The sequence below is a fragment of the Periophthalmus magnuspinnatus genome, chromosome 7, assembly GCF_009829125.3.
Source record: "Periophthalmus magnuspinnatus isolate fPerMag1 chromosome 7, fPerMag1.2.pri, whole genome shotgun sequence".
In the NCBI taxonomy this organism is placed as follows: domain Eukaryota; kingdom Metazoa; phylum Chordata; class Actinopteri; order Gobiiformes; family Gobiidae; genus Periophthalmus; species Periophthalmus magnuspinnatus.
The window spans coordinates 8,461,906-8,483,422 of record NC_047132.1 but is presented as its reverse complement, the minus strand read 5'-3'; the positions used below and the strand labels follow the sequence as shown (position 1 = coordinate 8,483,422).

Below are 21,517 nucleotides of genomic sequence, written 5' to 3'. Positions count from 1 at the left end.
TAATTAACTATTTCTTCTGGTCAGTGGCTGCATGTGAATGACCCCTATAGGGCATGTATAAAAGTAATTTAGATTTTTCCCAAATGTCATCTATTTCAAATGTGTTCTCAACTTCTTACATTGGAGAGTTTAGGGAGTGAATAACACATTCCATTTATATCACACAGGAGGGGCCTTTCCACCTATTCTCCTCTGGGTTTAGTCATAGACACTGCTATGATGGAATTTGTTTGATCAAATGTTTGACTGTTTGTCCTGTAAGCATTGAATTGCGGATGTATTGCCCAAACACACCAACTTCCGTACCCCAACTGATCATTTGATTGAACTTTTGAAAAATATACTCTAATAGATCTACAGTATTTCGATAATAGAACTAGCAAGTCAAGATAGAATACTCCCCCAAAAAACTATGCCAGTTACACTGTTCTAATGTCTCCCTCTAGGTTATGTAAACAGACAACAGGGAGAAAGTGGGTCAATGTAAATAAATAAAAAATATTTCAAAGATTGTCAAAAGTTATGTTTGCAGTAGCTTAAATAGGCCTTGTTAATATGGGAGTAAAATAAGAGATTATGTTTTGATACTTATAAATAGGTAGCTGTACTATACTTTAAATAGGTAGATATATTTGTTTTGTGGCTAAATAATCCAGATTTCCTTGAAAAATGTTGAGCCAAAAACAGATAATGTTTGAAGTTTCTTCTGTTTCATTGTAGACTGTAAGGTTTTTGTCCTTGTCAGTGAATTTAGAGATGAATAAGCCCCTATTCAAAAGCTCATAAAAATAAAAAAAAAGAAAGAAAAGAAAACATAGCCTCATTGTGAATAAATAAGATCCTTTATGTATTGTTATTCCTTTCCCTACATGTGCCTGCTGTTCATTACGTTACGCACCCTACGTCACGACGCACACTCCCACGTTGTAGTCACGCCTTTTCCCGTCCAACAGCTCGTGCGCAATGCTTCAGTCCACCTACTAAAGACCAACCATCAAAACATTTTACTGCGATTACTGCTTTGGTGAGTACTTTCTGTGATATGAAGCTTTGTATTTTAAATTTAAAACGGGTTATCTTTTTATTAACATAGATTGATAACAGGTTTAGGCAGCTTTTCTTACAGTTCGCCTTTGCTAGCTTACAGTCATGCTAAATTTTGGACTTCGATCCTAATTTGGTTAACCCACGCCCATATGTCAGCAATTGTCACCGTTTATACCAAAACTACCGTTAATTTGGATGGTAAAATAAGAGGTTTTATCTCTATAGAATAGATAGAATGTGTAATAGTCACTCGCTTAGCTCTCTGACAAAAGTACTGTTTAGCTTGGATATAACTCCTTCAGGCAAGATTAACCTAGAGAAAAACCTGGTGTCATTGTCACTCAAGGTTACTAAAACTTTTGATAAGTGTTCAGATTCAGAGCGGTGATTCACTCTCAAATGGGTCTAAAATGTGATTCTGAATAAAGACAAAAGTGGCAATATAACAGGTCTAGAAAAGGGCTAACTATGTCTGAAGACCAAAGGGAAATTCCCCTTTTAACAAAGTCTGTGCTTTTTAAGTGGAAACATTTAAAAACTAAAATCGGAGTGTTCAACCAGAAGCTGTGTACCAAAAATAAACCTGGTATAAACCTAGATTTAACCATAACAGAGTAAACCAGGGGTCCCCAAACTTTTTTCTGTGAGGGCCACATAACTTTTCGCTTCTCTGATGGGGGGCCGGGGTCAGTTTGTAACAGAAAAAGTATGACAATTGCAGGAGTGCCTAAACGTAAAAATGTATTGTTTTCCAGAAAGCCACACATAATCAAATAACCCTTTCTGGATTCTTCACAGAACAAAAGTCAGGAAATAAATAATAACACTATTAATTAAATAAATAATAATCAAATTACCCTCCCTGGGTTCTTCACAGAAAAAACGTCCTTTACATAAACTTTCACAACATAAACTTTCTGTTGTGCTGTGCACAGTCTTAACAGGTCCAAGTTCAGCTTAGTTGTCAGAGCAGAATCTTACTTAAATGACTCATATGAGCAGTCTCTCAAAGTTCTTGTGTTCCTTCTTTATACTCCTTTTGTAGGTTCCAGTAGGCTTGTAGACATTGCTGTTTGCCGCTCTCGCTCATCAACTTCCCTGTGAAAACCACAAAGCAAGCAGGCTGAAAAACTGAACTAAGTGATACAGCACAACCAGTACCACTACCAGTATGGTTGTGGAGATTGATTTTATCCCAGTAGATCTTATTTTGATTATATTTGTTTATACTCAGAATGACTCATTAAAGTCAGAAAAGTGAGCTTACCTTTGCATGTTCATCAGTGTGAACTGTGGGCCTGCATCTGGCTGGTGAGAAGTTGAATGTCAGGTTCCATTTTAGTCACTGCCAGTCTCAAACACTAATGCAAATGTTCATCTGTCAATCTTGATCTCATTGGGGTTTTCAGCAGTTTCATGTGTGAAAAGGTTACTAACTAAATAGTTACTAATGAAAATAGTTCATAACTAAGCAACATTTTCTTGTATAAGTCCAACTTTATTATCAAATACAAATACACATATATGAAAAAAAAATACCAAAATGCTCTCTTGTATTGTTCAGGGGGCCGGACCAAATGTGGAGGCGGGCCATAGTTTGGGGACCACTGGAGTAAACTGATCTAGAAATTGACAAAGCAACACAGTTCTTGAGACTTGAATAGGACTTCTGTATTAATAACCCAGTTGTGACTTAACTCTAAACTTTTTGGCAACACATCATTAGCTTTGAAATCATGTTTGTATCATTCCAAATTCAAGAAAATGATTTTAAAGTGCATATAACATCATTATATTTAAGACTTTACTTAAATTCTTGCCTTCTTCTTTGTAGAAATTTTAGTGAACTTTATTAGTTTTACTTTCCTAGTTGGACCGGGGCAGCAGATGTGACATACATAGAGGTAATTACCATTCTGTTACCTAGCAACCATAATATTAACAAGGGCCAAAACTTGTCTAAATCACACAGTAGTTATGATTGGACAAAACACCGTTATTTTGTATTTTAGAAATAATTTTCAGAAGAGATATTCTGTTTTACTAGGCCCGTCACGATAATGACTATACTCACTTATTGTTCAGTCATTATAGATGGAACAATTATTTTTGGTGGTCAGTATTTATCGTGGCTACTTTTTCTTTGTATTAGTAGGGGACTTTTTGTAATCTTTCTGCAGCGAAACATCTTCACTCAAAACTTTTTTATTCATTTGTGCAGCTCATGTTTCTTAACAATACTGTACATATAGAATATTTTTACGGGGGAAATCCTGCTTTATATTATTATTCATCGTATATATTTTCTTGAGTAATATATCATACTTCAAAATTTGTTATCATGACAGGCTTATGTTTCAGAACTCGCCACTACTTCCTGTATTTTTGTACTTTAATTCTCAACTTTTTTTCCTCACAACCTATCACTTAACTGATGTTAAACTATGATAAATATTTGCCACAGGTACTATCCCATCAAACTAAGTAATAATTAGGAAAAACCTATGAAAACCTGTTATATCCACTTTAAAACTGAATATATCAGATTTCTTCAACCAGAAAGTGTGAAACGAGAATAAGTGAGGTATACAACCTAGCCCTTAACTTTAACAAAAGGAGTAAATTGATTTATAACATGACAAATCAACACTGGGCCTGGACAGACCGCTGGAAATAACATGTGCCACAGTTGTGTCTGCGTCAGGGCAACTGAGGCAGACACAGTGTGTTTGCCGCTTGCACAGAGTGAATGAATATCCATCCATCCATTTTCTCCCCCTTATCCGGGGCTGGGTCGTGGGGGCAGCAGTCTAAGCAGGGACCCCAAATAATTGGGTGTCTAGCAAGGTGCGATATAAATCCAATGGTTAATGATCCACTACTTGAACTTTGAATAGGACTCTATTTAATAACCCGGTTGTTACTTAAGGCTAAACATTTAAGAAAACTTGCAATGTGTTTGAAATCATATTTGTACAATCCCAAATTCCCAATAAAATCTTAAAATTAGGACTAACCCAAATTTTTAAACTTGACTTTGTTTATAGGTCCAAAGTACGAAATTATCATGTTACAATCAGCTCAATTAACTCAGTGTGATTTCAACAGGAAAAAGCAACTGATCTCACTCAGAGCAATGAAGCTTTTTGTGGTGATCTTCCTCCTCGCTGTGGCCAGGACTGTTTATGGTGAGTACATGAATTAAGAATACTGTGTGAAGCAATACAGTGCTTCTTCATTAATATTAGCAGTTCAGTTAAGATTATGTTGGGATGGAGGGAACTTTGGACCCTGAAAGGAGTCTGTGCGATGTCAGAAAAAATGAATCATGATTATTTTTTTTTTCCTAATACGGATCAATCTTGATTTTTTTTCTTCAGTTTTATTCTTTTATATTGAAATCAGAATTGATTTCATGAACAGAAAGCTTTTAATTAGTGCAATTTCACTCAAAGACAAAGACAGAACTCCGCTCCAAACCACATGCTGTTACTGACAGAGGAATGGCTGATGTCCCGTGCAGCTGTAATCTTGTGAATGCAGTTTGGGTCAGATACATAGAGATGCGTAACTGTTTTGAGATTTTTTGCTGTGCCTCCTTTTCGATTAATCGGCAGGATGTTGTTAGTCGACAAACATGTCTTTAGCCCTACACTACTCTACATCTGGAGTTGTAGTGAAGTTGAAAGAAAAAATTGAGGCACTCTTGTGTAGAAAAAAAATGAAGTCCTTTATTAATACATGGACACTTCACACTTAAAACGCTAAAACAAGTCACGGAAATATTTTACTCATGGGAATTCTTAGCGATTTCTAATATATGCGGCCCATGTACAGTATATTAAAGTTTATTTAATAAAATGTGTGTGTATGTGAGTGGGCGATATGCCCAAAAATGTATCCAAAATTTCCAAATCACTATTTACTAGGGAAGTGTTCTGGGCATGTCCCACCGGGAGGAGACCCTGGGTAAGACCCAGGATACGCTGGAGGGACTATGTCTCTCGGCTGGCCTGGGAACATCTTGGGGTCCCACCGGAGGAGCTGGAGGACGGACGTGTCTGGGGTGAGGGAAGTCTGGGAGTCCCTGCTTAGACTGTTGCCCCCACGACCCGGCACGGATAAGCGGAAGAGAGTGGATGGATAATTTATGCGCACCTAGTACCTTTTATATTGCCTTTAAAATGCCGTCTGTTGCTTCTGAAAGTTCATACTTCAGTTTAGAGCTACATTAAACAGAAAACAGATACATTTTAAAATTATGATGATTTCTCTGTTTATCAGGGTGTTTTTGCTAATATGTGCACCATGTCACCATGGTAACTACTGAACATTCTTCCATAGACATACCTGCAATAGCATCCCATCTCCCCCTGTGTGATGTCACTGCAAAGGAAGCCACTAACCCCTCCTTTGAAGATTAGTGAAGTTCAGATCCTAGCCACAGAAAAATTGTTTGAGAGGAGACTTAAAGAAGCTATTTTTGTTAGGAAACACAATCCTTAAACGGGAAAGGGGACCTTAGACATTATCTATCCCCTATTTATAATGCCACCTTCAGACCAAAAACAAACCACAACAAAGAGAACAATGGGGCCATTAAGGGTTGAATAGGGTTGTTAAGGCTGAAACTAAAGACAATAGCTGTTTACACTTTCAGTGTAGTTAACTCCTCCCATCAGATAGATATAAGGCAGGGTCCACCAGAAATCTGACCAGAGCTGAAGAAGTGGCTTGGACGAGCAGTGAAACATCTTCACTCCTACCGTGATCTGTCCAGTTGACAGACTTAAATTTCATCTTTTGCACATTGCAAAGAACATAGACCTTGTGACATGCATTCTTACTTTGAACGGGGTCACCTCTGACTTGTAACTTGACCTGCTTTTTAAGTTTAATGCATTGAACATTTCAGGCAAAACAATAACATCCTCATGGAGACGAACACAAAAATGTTACATAGTGCGCCTTTAATACCACTATGCAAACTGTAAAATGTTAATATTGTTATATTCCTATGTCTGCTATAATTGATTTATTAATTGTGACTGCTTCCAATTCAGATTATTTATCGACATGACAAAAACATCACAGCTCAGAGCTCTGAGAGTGTTGTGTGCATTTTTCCCTCAATACATGTCGGCCATGGTCTTATCTGTTCTACCACAAAGGATGTAACGACCATTTATTTTGACAAGAATACATTCAAATCAGGCACAGGCCCTTTAAATTGACTGGACTAAACGTTCAATCCCATCTATTGCACAGCCCTAACCCTGCTCCTTTGTTTTTATCAGGTGTCTGCGACAGACCTGTAGGCAAAGAGCACATGCAGCTGATCACTGATATCACGTTCCCAGCTCAAGAAGGCGATCAGGTCACCTTCACTTGTGAGATGGGCTACAGGCCATTGGGCCGTGGAACTGTCACCTGCTCTGGTGGACAGTGGAGCAGTTTGAACATGAAGTGTGAAAGTAAGTGGCACTTCAGGATAGTGTTGTGTGGTAGTGTTACTAAAACAAGAAAATATAATATAATACTCATTTTAACATGTATTGATACTAAAAAAAATACATAAATGGGTTAAAATTGGACCTTTCCTGAATAGGGTTAGATAATATTACGAAATAACTTTTCATGGCAGTTTAAAATACAATACAAGCAGAAAAACAAAAACACTTTTCAATGATAAGTCAGTATTGTAATCACCATAACTTCCTACCTCTTGAACCTGTGATGTCACACTTAAAGCTGCATTAAGTAAATTTCTGGTGAAGGGTCCACTTTACCTGGAGTGTGCCTGGCATTAAACCTATCTATCTTCATGGTGACAGATGATGCTGCCAGCCAAAGTTGCAGCTCAGATCTGTGAGGCCACAGTCAAATTTCACATTTTTGAGGTATTTTCCAGCAATCAAAGCACCTGTAAATTAAGTTTAATGCTGTACTGTGGAACATTCCAGGCAAACCAATCACCACAGAGATACAGGTCGTGGGCCTTCTATGATAAAAGTTGTTGTTAAACTGTTAAGAGGTATTCCTTTAAATAGGCCTTTTTTGAAGTACAATATATTGCTGTAGAAAACATAGATGATAGTGATAGATGAAGCGATAATAATAAACAAATTTATGCCACTGACACAAAAACCCTGAAGTAGGATTATGAGCAAAAGAACTATTCTAAATGTACAGTGAGGTTGAAAACATGAACTGCATAAAAAATAGCAGAATGAAAACTTGAAGTGATAACTCGATATAGTAATTATCGTGACAGGCCTATCTTCAATTTTATTTTATTTTATTTTTTTATGAATTTCATGTTTTCATTTATATTTGTTTTTCAGTTAGAAACTGTGGTTCTGCTGGAGAGGTGACAGATGGATATGTCGATTACTCAGAAGGCACTGAGTTTGGTGCTTCTGTTGAAGTCATCTGTAATGATGGGTTGGTCATTTGGAAATTTGTAACACAATTAGCATCTATATTATTCTAAGTTGTATAATTTCACTTATCACTTATATTTTTCTGTTTCCTCAGCTATATTCCAGTACCAGCCAACAATAAGCTCTACTGTGGAGTAAATGGCTGGGATGGCCGGTTATCAGTTTGTGAAGGTTTGTGGATTTTATTATTACATTCTAACGTATTAAACCAAATTTCTTTTAGACCTAGTAACTCAGTTAGGGGTAGGAGATGTTTACAAAATATATTTACAATATCATTTGGTTAATCTAAAATTGTGATTATTCAGGCCTCAGTGTAATCCTAAAAACTAAAAAATAATAATTGTGATAATTTTAGATTAAGTAATTTAATGAAGAAAAAAATATATGAAAATGCCATTCTGTCTATACTCCAAAAAGTACATGTGCTTTTATTAATGTGGCTCTTTATGCCGCCTCAACTTTAATTTATCATTCAGAAATGTTTGATTTCATAAACCAGGTCACACACTGTAACATGTAAGATAACAGAAATTCAATTCAATTCAATTTCTCTTTATTGTCGCATATGCATACAAGATATATAGCACAGATGAAATTGCTGTCCTCGCTGTGCAATCATATTAAATGTGCCAAATATCTATCCATCTGTCCATCTATCCATCTATCCATCTATCCATCTATCCATCTATCCATCTATGCATCTATGCATCTATGCATCTATGCATCTATGCATCTATGCATCTATGCATCTATGCATCTATGCATCTATGCATCTATGCATCTATGCATGCTGTAATTTAATTAGTGGAAGGCACACAGATGGTGCTCTGAAGGGGGAGTGACTGGCACGGGGAGCAGACGGAGGAGAGGAGTGTCAAAAACAAAAATGAAACTTAAAAAACATGTTAATATGTTGTTTTCGGCGAATGGTATTTTCAAAACAGTAGCATTGTTGTCTGAATATGTCAAGTGTTGACAGTTAATACTCCATACAAGTGTAATACCACCTCTTTAAGGATTTCACTGTTGTTCGGTCTATTGTTAAATCTTGGTGTTTTTTTTCTCACAATAATCGTAAGGCTAAAATTTGATATTGTGACAAAACAAAATATTACCCACCTATAAACCCATTATCACCAACAAACTTGTGTTCCATATGTTTTCAACCTAATTAATAAACTTGTTTTTTCAGTGACCTTTTGTGATGAACCAAAATCAATCGCTAATGGACACTACACTCCAGTAAACGACCAATACAAGCACTTGGAGGCTGTCGTGTACAGTTGTGAAAGAAACTTCATATTAAATGGATCAAACACATTGGTGTGCAAAAACCAAAAATTCACACCAGCACCACCAAACTGTGTCTGTAAGTATGTTTAGTAGGGCTGCATAATATGACAATCTGATATCTGTTTTATGTTTCAATAAAAGAATTATAGTAATGTCAATATACATTTGGCACCGTAAGTTCAGTTAAAGGTGCACTATGTAAGTTTTCTAGTAAGGGGTCTGCTACCTTCTTGTCTCTATGGGAATGTTAATGTTTTGTCTGTTATGTTCCACAATATAGCATAATAGAAATCTATTTTGGATTTATTCAATTACAGGGGCATTTGTTGAGAAGTAAAAACATGCATTCTTACTGTGAGTGGGGTAGCCTCTTCACTGATCTGACTTGTAACATGGCCGAGTGTCAGCTGTTTGTCTCTATGGAGATGCATCTGGTTAAGGGCAAGACATCTCCATGGAGACAAGCAGATGGCAGAACCTCCACCAGAAAAGTTACCTAGTGCACCTTAAAATTAGGTCAAGTTTTGTCAATATATAAACTCATCAGAGACTAAAATATGACCAAAACAAAGCAAAATTTGCATTACATAAAGAACACCATGATTTATAATCTCTATGTATTACATTTTATTATTTTTTTTTAACTATTATTCAAATCCACAAAATGATACAACCACTTTTTCAAATGACTTGAGAATTTGAACTGAATTAGCACTTCTGTCAGATGTTGAACCGTAGATTTATTGCAATGTACATATTAGTTTCTTGATATATGGATTCGTAACCATCTGTCCCATATTGCCGTAATAGTTTTGCAATATATTGTGCAGCCCTTAGATTTGATCATTTTAAAATCTAATATCTCTTCATCGTTGTGACAGGCAAAATGGGCTAAATTGTTGTTTTTTATCTACAGCGGTGGAATGCCCAGAACCCACAGTCAATTCTGGGAGGATTTCATCTGGTACGCTTCCCCCTTACAAGCACCAGGCCTCGGTCTCTTTCAGTTGCGAAGAGGGGCACATCTTAAAGGGCTCAAGCTCTGTTACCTGTGACATCAACAGCAAGTGGATTCCCGCACTTCCTGAATGCATGCGTAAGTAGAAGTGTTGCTTGGTCTCGCCTCTGCCTCTCTTGCGTGACCTGCATAGCCTTATATTTATTATTTTCATTTTATTAGTGCTCAGTAAAATGTATAAAGTCATATTTACATGCATATGACAGGTTAGACTACTAATTTTACTTAATTATTGTGAACAAAATTATTATGGGATATGTGACATACAACCACATAATAAAAAAGTTCAAAAGCGAGTCAAATTTACACAGTAGTTAACCTCTGACAAATCTAAAAATGACAACACCTTTATTTTCTTAAATTACTGTTTAAACTCTTCCTTCTATGTAAATTGTGTCAGCATCTTGTGAATTGGTGACATACAGGTATTCACTATTTGAGTACCTCCAAAATGTCAATCGCTTGGAAAAAAAATTACTTGGTTTAGCATTTGGAGAAGGCAATAGACCGATTTCCCTATTGGTCACATTGTACTTTGCGACGAAATATCCAACAGGTAAATTCCAAACGTTGAACCCGATCATTTCTATTAGTGACAAAGATCTAATTTTTAACAATATGTATTTTAATTGCTCTCATCTGTATTAAATTTTATTAGAATTCCCTTGCTGGGTTTCAGATAATATCCCAACATTCTATAGGCTGTTATTTGTAATTGGGCTACACCTTTAGGATAAAGTTGTCCCCAGCTCTCCCTGTAGATTTATCAAATATTAGTGCTATCAAATTCTAGACATAACACAAGCTTTTGGGACTAACATGTAATTTGTGCCATTTAAACATCACACCATTAGCCCCACTCATTCTCTTAATCCACTTATTCCAGTGTGTTGTTCTCAGTGTGCTAACTCCAGTTCTAAGTATCTGGATCTGAACATTGAGCTTTGGTTAGAACAATAGTGGCTTTGTATTGGAACTTCCGTCACAGGAAAAGGTGTGTAACTCATTACGTAATTTTGTACATTGCTGGTGACATCTGTGTAATGTCATTCATTGTTAGTAGTTTATGGAACTGAGCATTCTTTTGTGATTGGTGATGATATGATGCAGCTCAGGATCATTCTAAAGCTACTAAGGAAAGGTTCATTTCTGTCCTGTGAATGTGACTTTTTTAGTATCGATTTAGGGATGCACCGATCCAATACTGTTGGAGCAAATATCAGTTCAGCCGATATCCTGGTTGGGCATATAATTTGATGTAATAGGACTATTTACTGTCATAGTTGTTCCATAAAGTATCATAACATTTGAACTTTTATTTATACAAAGTTGTTCAGTAGTTAAGAGATAAGTAACACATTTGGATCAGTTTTGTCTTATTTTATTTTTGTTTTAAGGAAATAAAAGTGTGCATCCCTAGTATTGATACTAGTTTTAGCATTGATTAGTATCTGATTTTTGATACTTTTGTTAACCCCGTTTACCACAATGCTTTTTCATAGCTTTTAATAATTTGCCAATGTTTTTTTTTCTTTCCTTTCTATAGCAATTGTCTGTCAAGCTCCTACAATCTCGAACGGCGAGGTGATAGGTGGGTCAAGTGTCACGTACAAGTTCAAGGATACTGTGACACTGAAGTGCTCAGAGGGATACAAACTAAAAGGGGAGAGTAAACTAACCTGTGGAGAGAACAGCCAGTGGTCTACAGCTATGCCTGAATGTATACGTAAGTCCCTGTTTGATAACTATAATAATGTAATTTTGTGTATGTACCAAAATGTCTTTAGTATAGCAATTTGACTCAGTAAGTTCATTGAATTTACTCTTAAGACTGCTGTGTGCTCTCTGCATCCAATTATAAAGTGTTTTTATCATACACGAACCAGGAAGTAACACTGGGGTGACGTTAGCATGCTAGGTTTTTTAGTACCTATAAACTCATCACAGTGAATGATAAGGAATAATAATTAGGATGTTATGAATGCATTGGGAAAGTGAGGAATAAATTTGGACTGCAGCAAAAAGGTTAAAATGAACAATCTTTTTTAAGAGAGAAAAAATTGGATTCATTGCCTTTTTAAAGCAAAAGTCTTGATTACAAGATTTGGCAACTTATGACAATTTCAAGTTTTAAAGTGCATTTTGCTGTAATTTCATGTTTCTAATTTTCAGTCTTTGAAAATCACATATGCAGTTTTAATATTAAGAGGTTAAAGACACAACAGCGGCTAATGACCCTCGTGCATTATTATTTAAACAGCAAATGGCAGCGCAAACCCTTAATATTCACTTCTTGTTTTTTTTGGTGAAACAAGTGGACTGTCAAAGTGCAGTCAATCCTATCCCCGTTTTCTTCTGGGTTGGCAATGGATTAAATTTATTATTATTATTATTAAGATTCAAACCATGTCCAGTGGCCTGATTTTGCTACAAATTGATGCTTTTACAGTATAAGAATAGAAACGCTAAACATACTTCTTAACAAGAATAAAGGAAGGTATCCCAGTTTTAAACTTAAAATCAACACTACTGGAAAAAAATGAATGTGAGTTTATTTATTTAAACTGAAATGGGCAACTACTTGGTATTCCATCGCATTAACCGCTGTATTCATGGATTTCGGGCAAACAATTCCTTCCTGATTTGTAAGTCTTTGTAAATACCTTTCCCCATTCAAAAGATAATATTTTGATCTGAATTGCTTAATTGCTGTGACCACGGAGGACTGCCTTGGCTCGAAACCCATGAATTGAGCCCTAACACATTCATACATTAACCGTTTGAGCTTTCAATGTGAATATATTAACACCACTGAAATGTCACAGTAATAATGCATATTTTTCAGCAATAATAACATGTTATGAAATAAATGGTAGATAGTAATTTAATTCCTTAGTATGGAACATTCAAGGCTAAACGTTAACAAAAAAGTTACTTAGTGCACCTTTAACGATTCTTGTTATGGTTTTATGTGATGTGTTGTATTCATACCATGGGGGCAGAAGCATTCATGTTTATATCATCTTCCTCTGTCCGTAGTGATACAGTGCACGCCCCCCAAAGTGCAGGGTGGGGAGTTGGTGGGTGCTTCCCATCCTTCTTATAAGTACAAGGACAAGGTGGTATTTCAGTGCCTCTCTGGACACACTATGAAGGGAGAGAGCACTTTAACCTGTGACCAAAACAGTCAGTGGTCTCCCAAACTGCCAGAGTGCACACGTAAGTCCGCCGCTCAAAAAGCACAGCAAATCCTTTAGCGCAGTGTCAGTTGTGACTAGGGCTTGAAGAGGATTTAACCAGTAGATCATAAGGTCTCCAAAACGGTTTCCCCCATTTTCTCTGACAGTAGCTCTATATTTCTCATTCTTTGAAACTGAACAGACTAAAATATCTGCTTATTGGCTCAAAAAACAAAATATAGTCTATAATTACAAATTGTGACTTTTGAAATTTAAAATGGCCCCAGGAAGAATAGTTGATGCAGTACACTTCAACAATGTAAAGTTTTCAAACCTGAATCCTAACTACGGTTTACCAATGTAACCAGGTAGCTGTCATAAATGAATAAATTGTTTCCAGCCCTTTAAAATTGATTTTGTATTGGGCAGCGGACAGGACATAATGCCAGCCAATGGTTATGCATACAGAGGCTCCAACCAGACATTTTTATATTGAGGAAAAAAATCTTTAAATTATTTTTGATTTAAAGGAAAACATAATTTCTAAATCCATATAGTTCTTTTAGGGCAAATAATCAAATTGTAATTAAGACTGAGAGCAGGTTTGGGTCAACTGAAGTTAAAAAAGATAAAAATGTGACTATTTGTTGTGTTACTGCAGTGAATATAAGTCAATAAAAATCAGGATCAATCAATATGAAAAAGTCATATCAAGTCATATTGTCCAACAAACTATTGTTAGAGCCATCTTCTAGCCCTTGTTCCGGCTGTTACATTGCAAACAAAAGCAGATGATTTCCTGGCTCATTGTACCTTTTTCTGATCTTAGTAATTGAATGCCAGCCTCCTAAAGTAGAGCATGGGCAGCTGGTGGTGGGTCCGCATTCCTCTTATAAGTACATGGACTCTGTGAGTTTTGTGTGCACAAGTGGATACATAATGAAAGGCCCCAGTACAGTGACATGTGCCCTCAACAGTCAGTGGTCTCCAGAGCTCCCACAATGCACACGTAAGCTTAGAACAATCACTTTCAGCACTGCCAAAATTCTTCTTCTTGGGGCTGAATGATTTGGGGAAAATTGTTTATCTGCATTTCTTTTAGGATTTATTGAAATTCATGATTTGTGAAATATGAAAATCAAATATTAAGACCTGTAGTGCACATTGTAAACATGTCCAGGAGCATCAACATTTAAAAGGTGCACTATGGACCTTTTTTACTGCCTGGAATGTTGTCTACCGTATGACATTAAATTCCACCGAGACAAGCAGGTGGCACCACTAGGCCAAGTTAGAGGTCAGATCTGATGAAAGATGAGACTGCTCACACTAAGAATGAATGCATTTCTGCGCAATAAAAATCTTTTAACAAAGCTAGAGAAATTGATTAAATGCCATACTGTGGAACATGAAGGCAAGGCAATCGCATCTCCAAGGAGACAAGAAGATGCCATACCTTCCACCAGAAACGTTATGGAGTGTAGCTTTTAAGCACTAATATTAGGCTTCAGTGCATTTCAAAACATGCTTGTAGAGGTCTTAACGACAGGTTAACAGGATGAAGGTGATGGAGATAGATTATAATATCAAAATTTGAATGGAAAGCAATTGGATTTTATTTCTGTAAATGATGATATTTTCATTCATCTTTCAGCCCTTTCACTTCACCTAGGCTTAGCTGTGCTCCCTTCCACACCAAACCCCTTGCTTCATTTGCTCTTTCCCTTGTACTTCGGCTTTAAATTATCAGTGTAATTCTCCCTCCTCTACATGATTTGATATGTCATTATCTTCTGTGACCTCATATACAGACATTTCCTCGTGCATCTGGCATGGCTGCATTATCGCTTCCACCTCACCATGAAAATATAAAAAAAATAAATAAATGTAGTTTGCATGTTGTAATGTGTGGAATATCTTCTTTGTCTTTTGCAGGAAGTGGCGGTAATGGATTAATGATTGGGCTCATCATACTGGGTGGTAAGTACTCTTTTTAAAAAAAAATATTTTTACACTGTCATAGTATAGCACTATCAGCATATCTGAGATCAAACACATTCTATTGCAAACTGGTCTGTAAAATGTTGTAGTCTAGTTTTTCACATTTTTTAAGTAGATATAAGTCGGGTACAGCGGCGAAAGTCAAAACAGGAGGTAACGATATTTGGCATTTGTCTTGCTGTGGAATATATTTTTTTTTCATATTGATGTAACTAATTCACTTTTCTCTTTTGGGGAAATCATACTGTCAAATTTTGAATTTTGAAATTGTTCTGTTTCCATTTGAACTTTGTAGTGTGTGTAAAAAGACACATCTTAAGGACAAACTGAGAACACAAATGGGCACACAGGCAGTTTAGAAAAAAATACATGTGCCAATATTGGTCCAATACTTCAGCGTAAACAGTATTTGAAACAATATCGACCATCCCTAATAATTTATTGATGCATCTGAAACACATCTTTTAAAGAGGGCGTATTCTGCAAAATCGACTTTTTGGAGCTTTCTACTATGTTAATGTTGTTCTCTCACCAAAAACATGCCTGAAGAAGTTTGATATGCCACCCATGCATGTTTCAGTAATCTAGCAAATCTGATACGATGTGCAGTAGTTTCATTAGCGGACTGCACGCTGATTGTGGTGTGCCCTTTGAAGGAGCTTAGCGCTGGGAGCAAAGGAAGCTAAACTGAAACATGCCTTGAAAGCGTGGTTTAGTAGCATTTATGATTAAAAGTGAGCAGGGCAGAATAAAGTCAATACCCCCTCTTTAAACTATCCACCAGTGTTGTTTAGTAATAGTAATGTCTCATAATTCCACTGATTTCTCTCATGTCATGCATTATGTTGCCATGGTTACATTGCCATTGCTCCCTTTACATCTGCTTATTTTTCAAATGTAGTCCTCGTGTTCCTCCTTGTTATTGGATGTTGCATTTACTTTCGACTACTAAAGAAAAAGAAAGGGTAATTGTGTATTCAATTTTATTTTTTTTTGCTTTACCATCTCTTCTTAATTAGTTTTGCCCTGCAGTAATAGGGCTCTATTCTAAGGCTCTCTTCAACAAAGCTTATTTAATGCTTTGCTAACTCTTTTGTATTAGTTACTCACTGCAGCAACAGGGCTCTATTCTAAGGCACTCTTCAACACAGATGGGTTTTGTGTACTCACATCTTTGCCCATATATAAATGGATAATTTGATTTTTATTTTTAGTATTATTTTTGAGAACATATAACATAAATACATGGGTGTGCTCATATGTACTTTTTATTGCTTTTCACTATCATAACCACAAACTTTAGCAAAAGCTTTGGGCGCTCACCATACCACATACCAAATGATTTTTATAGTTTTTTTTGTTATTTTTTAAGTCCTAGCTATACTGAAAGCAGACAGAACAAAAACAAGTCTTTATATTTTTCTAAATGGACACAAAACTAAAAAATCAATGTCCTGGATTCACTGAGTGCAAAATTTTGAGTAATGTAGGGAAGCACCGATCCAGCTTTTTCAGTTCCAATTCAGATTTTGATAGATTAAGCATCTGCCCGTAACTGATATCAACAGTTATCAGCGCAGTCTGATAGCAGTATTTATTTTCTTAAAACAAAAATAAAATAAGACAAAACTGAACCAGATGTGTTCTATAGTTACATGAGACATAAATGAGTTACATAACATAACAGCTTCGTATAAATACAAGTTCAAACATTAGACTTTCTGGGCCAACTACGACTAGAGCCGATATTTGGGAGCCGATATACGGTCCAGCAAATCAATACCAGTATTGGATCGGTGCATCCCCATAATACCTGGTTCCTCTGTGTTGGAGAATGTTTTCAAAATAACACTTATAGTCTGTTTATTCACTTGAGTGACAAAGCAATGGCAATCTGAGTCATAATTATCTGGCATTTTAAACATAAACTATAACAAATATTTAATATAAGACTGTGTTGTGTAGTCTGGAATTGTTGCTTTTCAGGTTTCTAAAGCGCCTAATGTTGCCATTGTTTTGGTGCTCAAAACAACAATGTCAAAGCTGTTTCATGTCACTTACCAAATCATGTGTACTTTTTATGGTAAGTAACTGATTTGGAAAGACATGACATGTTATATTGCATGTTAAAATGGCATGTTGCATAAGAAAATGCTTTTGTAGAATGAATGTTTTAAAATAACCTTGATGAGTAGGTAGGATACTCTGGCTTAAGTGTGCTGCAATGTTGTGAATTTAAGCTCCGTGTGCTTGGTGGAGGACCTCTTCCTGTGTGATGGGCTGAGATTCACTCATACTTTTGTGGCAGTGTGTGGGCTGTACATTTAAACATTTCTGCTCAATTAATACACATTTTGATGAGCCACTGTTGGATTTCAGCGATCGGACGCTCTACACAGAAGCGCCAAAAGAAGCAGAAACGGTAGCACTCTCGGTAAGAAGAAAATAGGCCGTCCATGTTGACTTAATGTATTGAAATAAAAGAGTAGTGGGTCTGCGGTTATGCACTTAACATCACAACATTTGGATTCAAAGCAGCGAGTGACAAAACCTGTGAAAGCTCAAAACACATTTAAAGTGCATAAGTTGATAACAATTACCCCAGACCACACCAACGTAGGTAATAATTGGAGAACCATGAAAAATATGCACTTGGACTGTAAGTGAAGTTAAAATTTTCAGTACTGAATTTAAACAACTACAACTATCCTTTAATATTTAGTTTGCACCTGAAATCTAAAAGGAAGAGAAGCGAGTACACAATCGTAGTAAAGTAGATAAACAATGGGAGCACTGCAGGGTACACACATACATCTATTACCAAAACATACTTTGGGATACTTATTACTTTAGAATAAGCAGTTTCTGAGTTTGTGTTGAGGATATTCATTGTGGGCTGAGGGATAGCGCCCTATATCTCCCCCTGCTGTTAGCTAATCTCTTCACCATTGTAGCAACAGCTTTAAATGGCAAAATGTGAACTGAAAGTCATTTTTGAGTAAGCTTCCTGTTATATACAACATCTTGAGGACTTTTTTCCACCTAGAAGATTGAATGTGTTGTTTTGAATTATTAATTCCTATGACAATGGTCCTAAGTTTTCCATCATTCCAAAACCCGTGGATAGTGTTAAATCCCAATGTTTAACAGAGCGGTTTCCCTTCCCTTTTTCAAACTATTTAGATAACTAGCCCCACATAAAACAGTAAGTAGTTATGGCCACCAATTTTCCTACAGGAATATTATTTGGATTTTATTTTAATTACATAGAATACCATACAGGGTCCACTTCTGAAATGAAAATAATGTAAATGCACGTCATCCACAGCATTTAATAATGAAAGAAAGCTTGTATCAAAGTCAGATTTTCTGATACAAGCTACTGCTGACTGACCTGGCAGTTTTAGAGTCGTCCTCGTAGCTTTCAGGCTTTAAAATATATATATATATATATATATATATATATATATATATATATATATATATATATATATATATATATATATATATAAATTTGTGATGCTACCGGCAGGGCAGGATGATTTACACCATTCAGTCAAAGCCCAAATACACATTCAAGGTTAGTTTAAGCCACTCATTTAGAAAAGGTTAAGTTAAATGGGACAGAAGCTTTATTGTCCTCTGAGGTAGAATTTCATCTTTGTAAGGTATTTTTATGTGTTGGTGAGACAAAGACCTCATCAAATCTTGTTGCTCATGTGTCACAGCTGCATGTTCACAGGTTCTTTTCTATCACACATTTGCTCCGTTTCTGTCTTCAATCTGCCTCAAAATCTCTCTTCTTTCACAGGTGTAATTTAACTTTTTTAAATAACATGTCTTCTCTCTATATTAACTCACAGGCTTTAATTTGCAGATCTAACATAGCCTCTTTAATGCATTTTTCTTTTTAATTGGTTGATTTTTGTGTCTTTTTGTGTCTGTCTGTAGTAAGCTTGGGCGTCCAGTGGCTCCAGCATAACCTGTGGTAAGGCATCTGAAGTAAAGGAGATCGCCGTTGAATCTCCCGGGCTTGTGAATGGCACTTTCTTCATTACACCGTTGTCTTTGACCTTTGACCTGCTGCCGCGGAGTTGAGAGGTCGCACTGAAGTGGACTCCAGAATATCGCTTTTATTTTGTATTTTTTGTTGCACATTATACAAAAAACAAAACATATGTTGACCACTTTTTGCTTCTGGGGAATTCTCCTCAATTTAAATTTGCACTAGTCTGATTCGAGATCAGGCAAATATCTCAAAATCAGAAGTAAATAATATAAAATCTCTGAACCACATGCATCACCATAATTAAAGTGCATATGACAGGTTAGACTGTCTATTTCAGTTTTGACATATTTATCTAAGAAATGTTCAGTCCTATTTCAGTAGTTACTGTAGAGTTTATAATCTTTACTTCCCCTTTGAATGGCAAGAATAGCAAATGTGACATGAGAAAATAACTGTCGTCTAGCAACTGTACTGTAGTGTAAACAAAGGCTAAAGCCAGATTACACAATACTTTTGTTAAATCCAAATTCACTTTGCCTGTGCAGCACTAAGTGAATATTTATGTAGCACATTTTATGGACAGAGAAAAAAAAAGAAAAGAACAGAAAATATAGATAAATGATAAACACAGGACCACATAACTCACCTGGTGTTTAGAGCCAGAGAATAAAACTGAATCTATTATGCAATTTTTCTCATCCATGTGATGATGTTTCCTCATCAAAAACATACCTAGAGTTTTGTTTAATTCATTAACACACAAATCCTGCATATTTAGGCCATGTTCTCTCAAACAGAAAACACTCTGTTCCACCTTGTGATGTCATGTGGTAATACAGGAAGTGCTCCACTGTGTTTTTAAACTCCAAGCACCTTTACTAGAATCATTTTGATGATTTGAGACCTGGAATTGCCAATCTCTTCAGAACTAACTAATAATGAAGGATTACACAAACATGTCTGAATGAAACAAATCACAACTCCAGGTAACATTCTTACATGGCTTAAAGCTCACAAGGGTCAATTTTTATAGGACCTTCAAGACGAGATTTAAAAATTTGGATGAGGTCTGAGAGATGTACTGTGGGGCCAGGCCATTTAAAGATTTAAATGATCGTTTAACACATGAACTGATTTGTTCCTTGTACATAATTTGACTGCCTGCTATTCGAATGAGCTTTTCCCCAAGTAATTTTCCTGGCAAGTACAGAATATCTCTCTGTTGCCAGGGATCCAGAATACAAACGTCAGTACAAAGTCATCAGAATGTTTTATCTTTTAACTTACTTGACGAGTGTAAAACTGTGATTTATATTGGTTTGATTTCCCATCAAATTAAGTTATGAGAAAAAACATGAAAACCTGTCTTCTACACTTTAAGCCCTAATACCATCAGAATACTTGTGTGTGCACGTCACTGATACTCTTACTCTCCATGGGACTGCGGGCGGACTGTTGCGCCCAAACTAATTGCTGTTGGCATGGCAACAATCATAGCCAACCGTGCGAAGATTGTAAATTTGTCTTAAATTAATTTCATTTAAAAGTGGATTTATTTACACTGGATTTCTTTCCCTTTTAGGTTATTTTAAAACCTAACTATGTAAATTTGGATGGATTATAGATTTGCAATGTCAGTGTTTGAAAATAAGGATGTATTTGTGGTTTCATTGGTTTAGTCTAATTTTGAAATATTTTTTAGCTTTTATTTATTTTTAAGAAAATAAAAGAAAACTTGTTTTGATAAAATAATGTGGAATGTATTGACTTGTAACAGATGGTTATTAATGCTTTTGTAAATTGGCTTTTGAACAATAAAGTAGAATGAGAGAAACTCGTTCACGACATTGAGTCATGAAGCACATGTAGTCTTAATGCAAATAGTGCCATCTAGTGGAAGTTCATACAAAATACATTGAGCTGAATGATAAACATCAAACACCAATAATTTAAGGCCTTTATTTCCAATATTCAGAGAACATTAAGAGAAGTTTTAAATACATTTAATAGGTTGCATTCAAACTGAGCGGGAGTGGTCAGTTACTACGGTAGAATTTGCTGTTTAACTGTCAGATTGCAGATTTGTTGACCTGGTTTATGGTAAATATTTCTATAATTACAGAGTCTATCCACATGAAACAAAATACAGACAAGTTCAATGTCTTCTCTGTCAGTGTAGATAAACAAAGGTTAAATGATTTTTTTCACAATAGCTTCAAAAACTGGCGCCATTATTCAACCCCAAAGATGTGGTTGTTGTCAGTTGAAAGGACTTAAAGCCATAAGATTAAAATAGTAAATTTGTGGCTCCAATCCCAAACAAATAACGAAGAAGGCTCAATATCTGTGGATTATACATTTGGATATTTCTTTCAAAAACCTAATTTAACTATTAAATACTTTACTTCAAATAGTCGTACAGGTTGTTAGAGACATCCCCCTGTGTGAGCTGAAACTGTCCTTCATTGTAACCGATTTCAAATGGTGCTAGAAAATATACAAACTCAAGCCCCAAAAGAAATCG

General features: G+C 36.0%; 1 protein-coding gene across 1 annotated transcript; it reads left to right on the top strand.

The window, feature by feature from the left end:
* The first annotated feature begins 932 nt into the window (after positions 1-932).
* On the top strand, positions 933-20,845 carry LOC117373956 (membrane cofactor protein). Its single transcript, XM_055223070.1, has 14 exons — positions 933-1,024; positions 4,156-4,235; positions 6,345-6,521; positions 7,392-7,491; positions 7,585-7,661; positions 8,686-8,862; positions 9,703-9,882; positions 11,351-11,530; positions 12,844-13,023; positions 13,813-13,992; positions 14,919-14,963; positions 15,886-15,949; positions 17,364-17,418; positions 18,936-20,845. The coding sequence occupies exons 2-14, from the start codon at positions 4,184-4,186 to the stop codon at positions 18,936-18,938; spliced, it is 1,470 nt and encodes a 489-aa protein (XP_055079045.1). The 5' UTR covers positions 933-1,024; positions 4,156-4,183; the 3' UTR covers positions 18,939-20,845.
* The last annotated feature ends 672 nt before the right edge of the window (positions 20,846-21,517 follow it).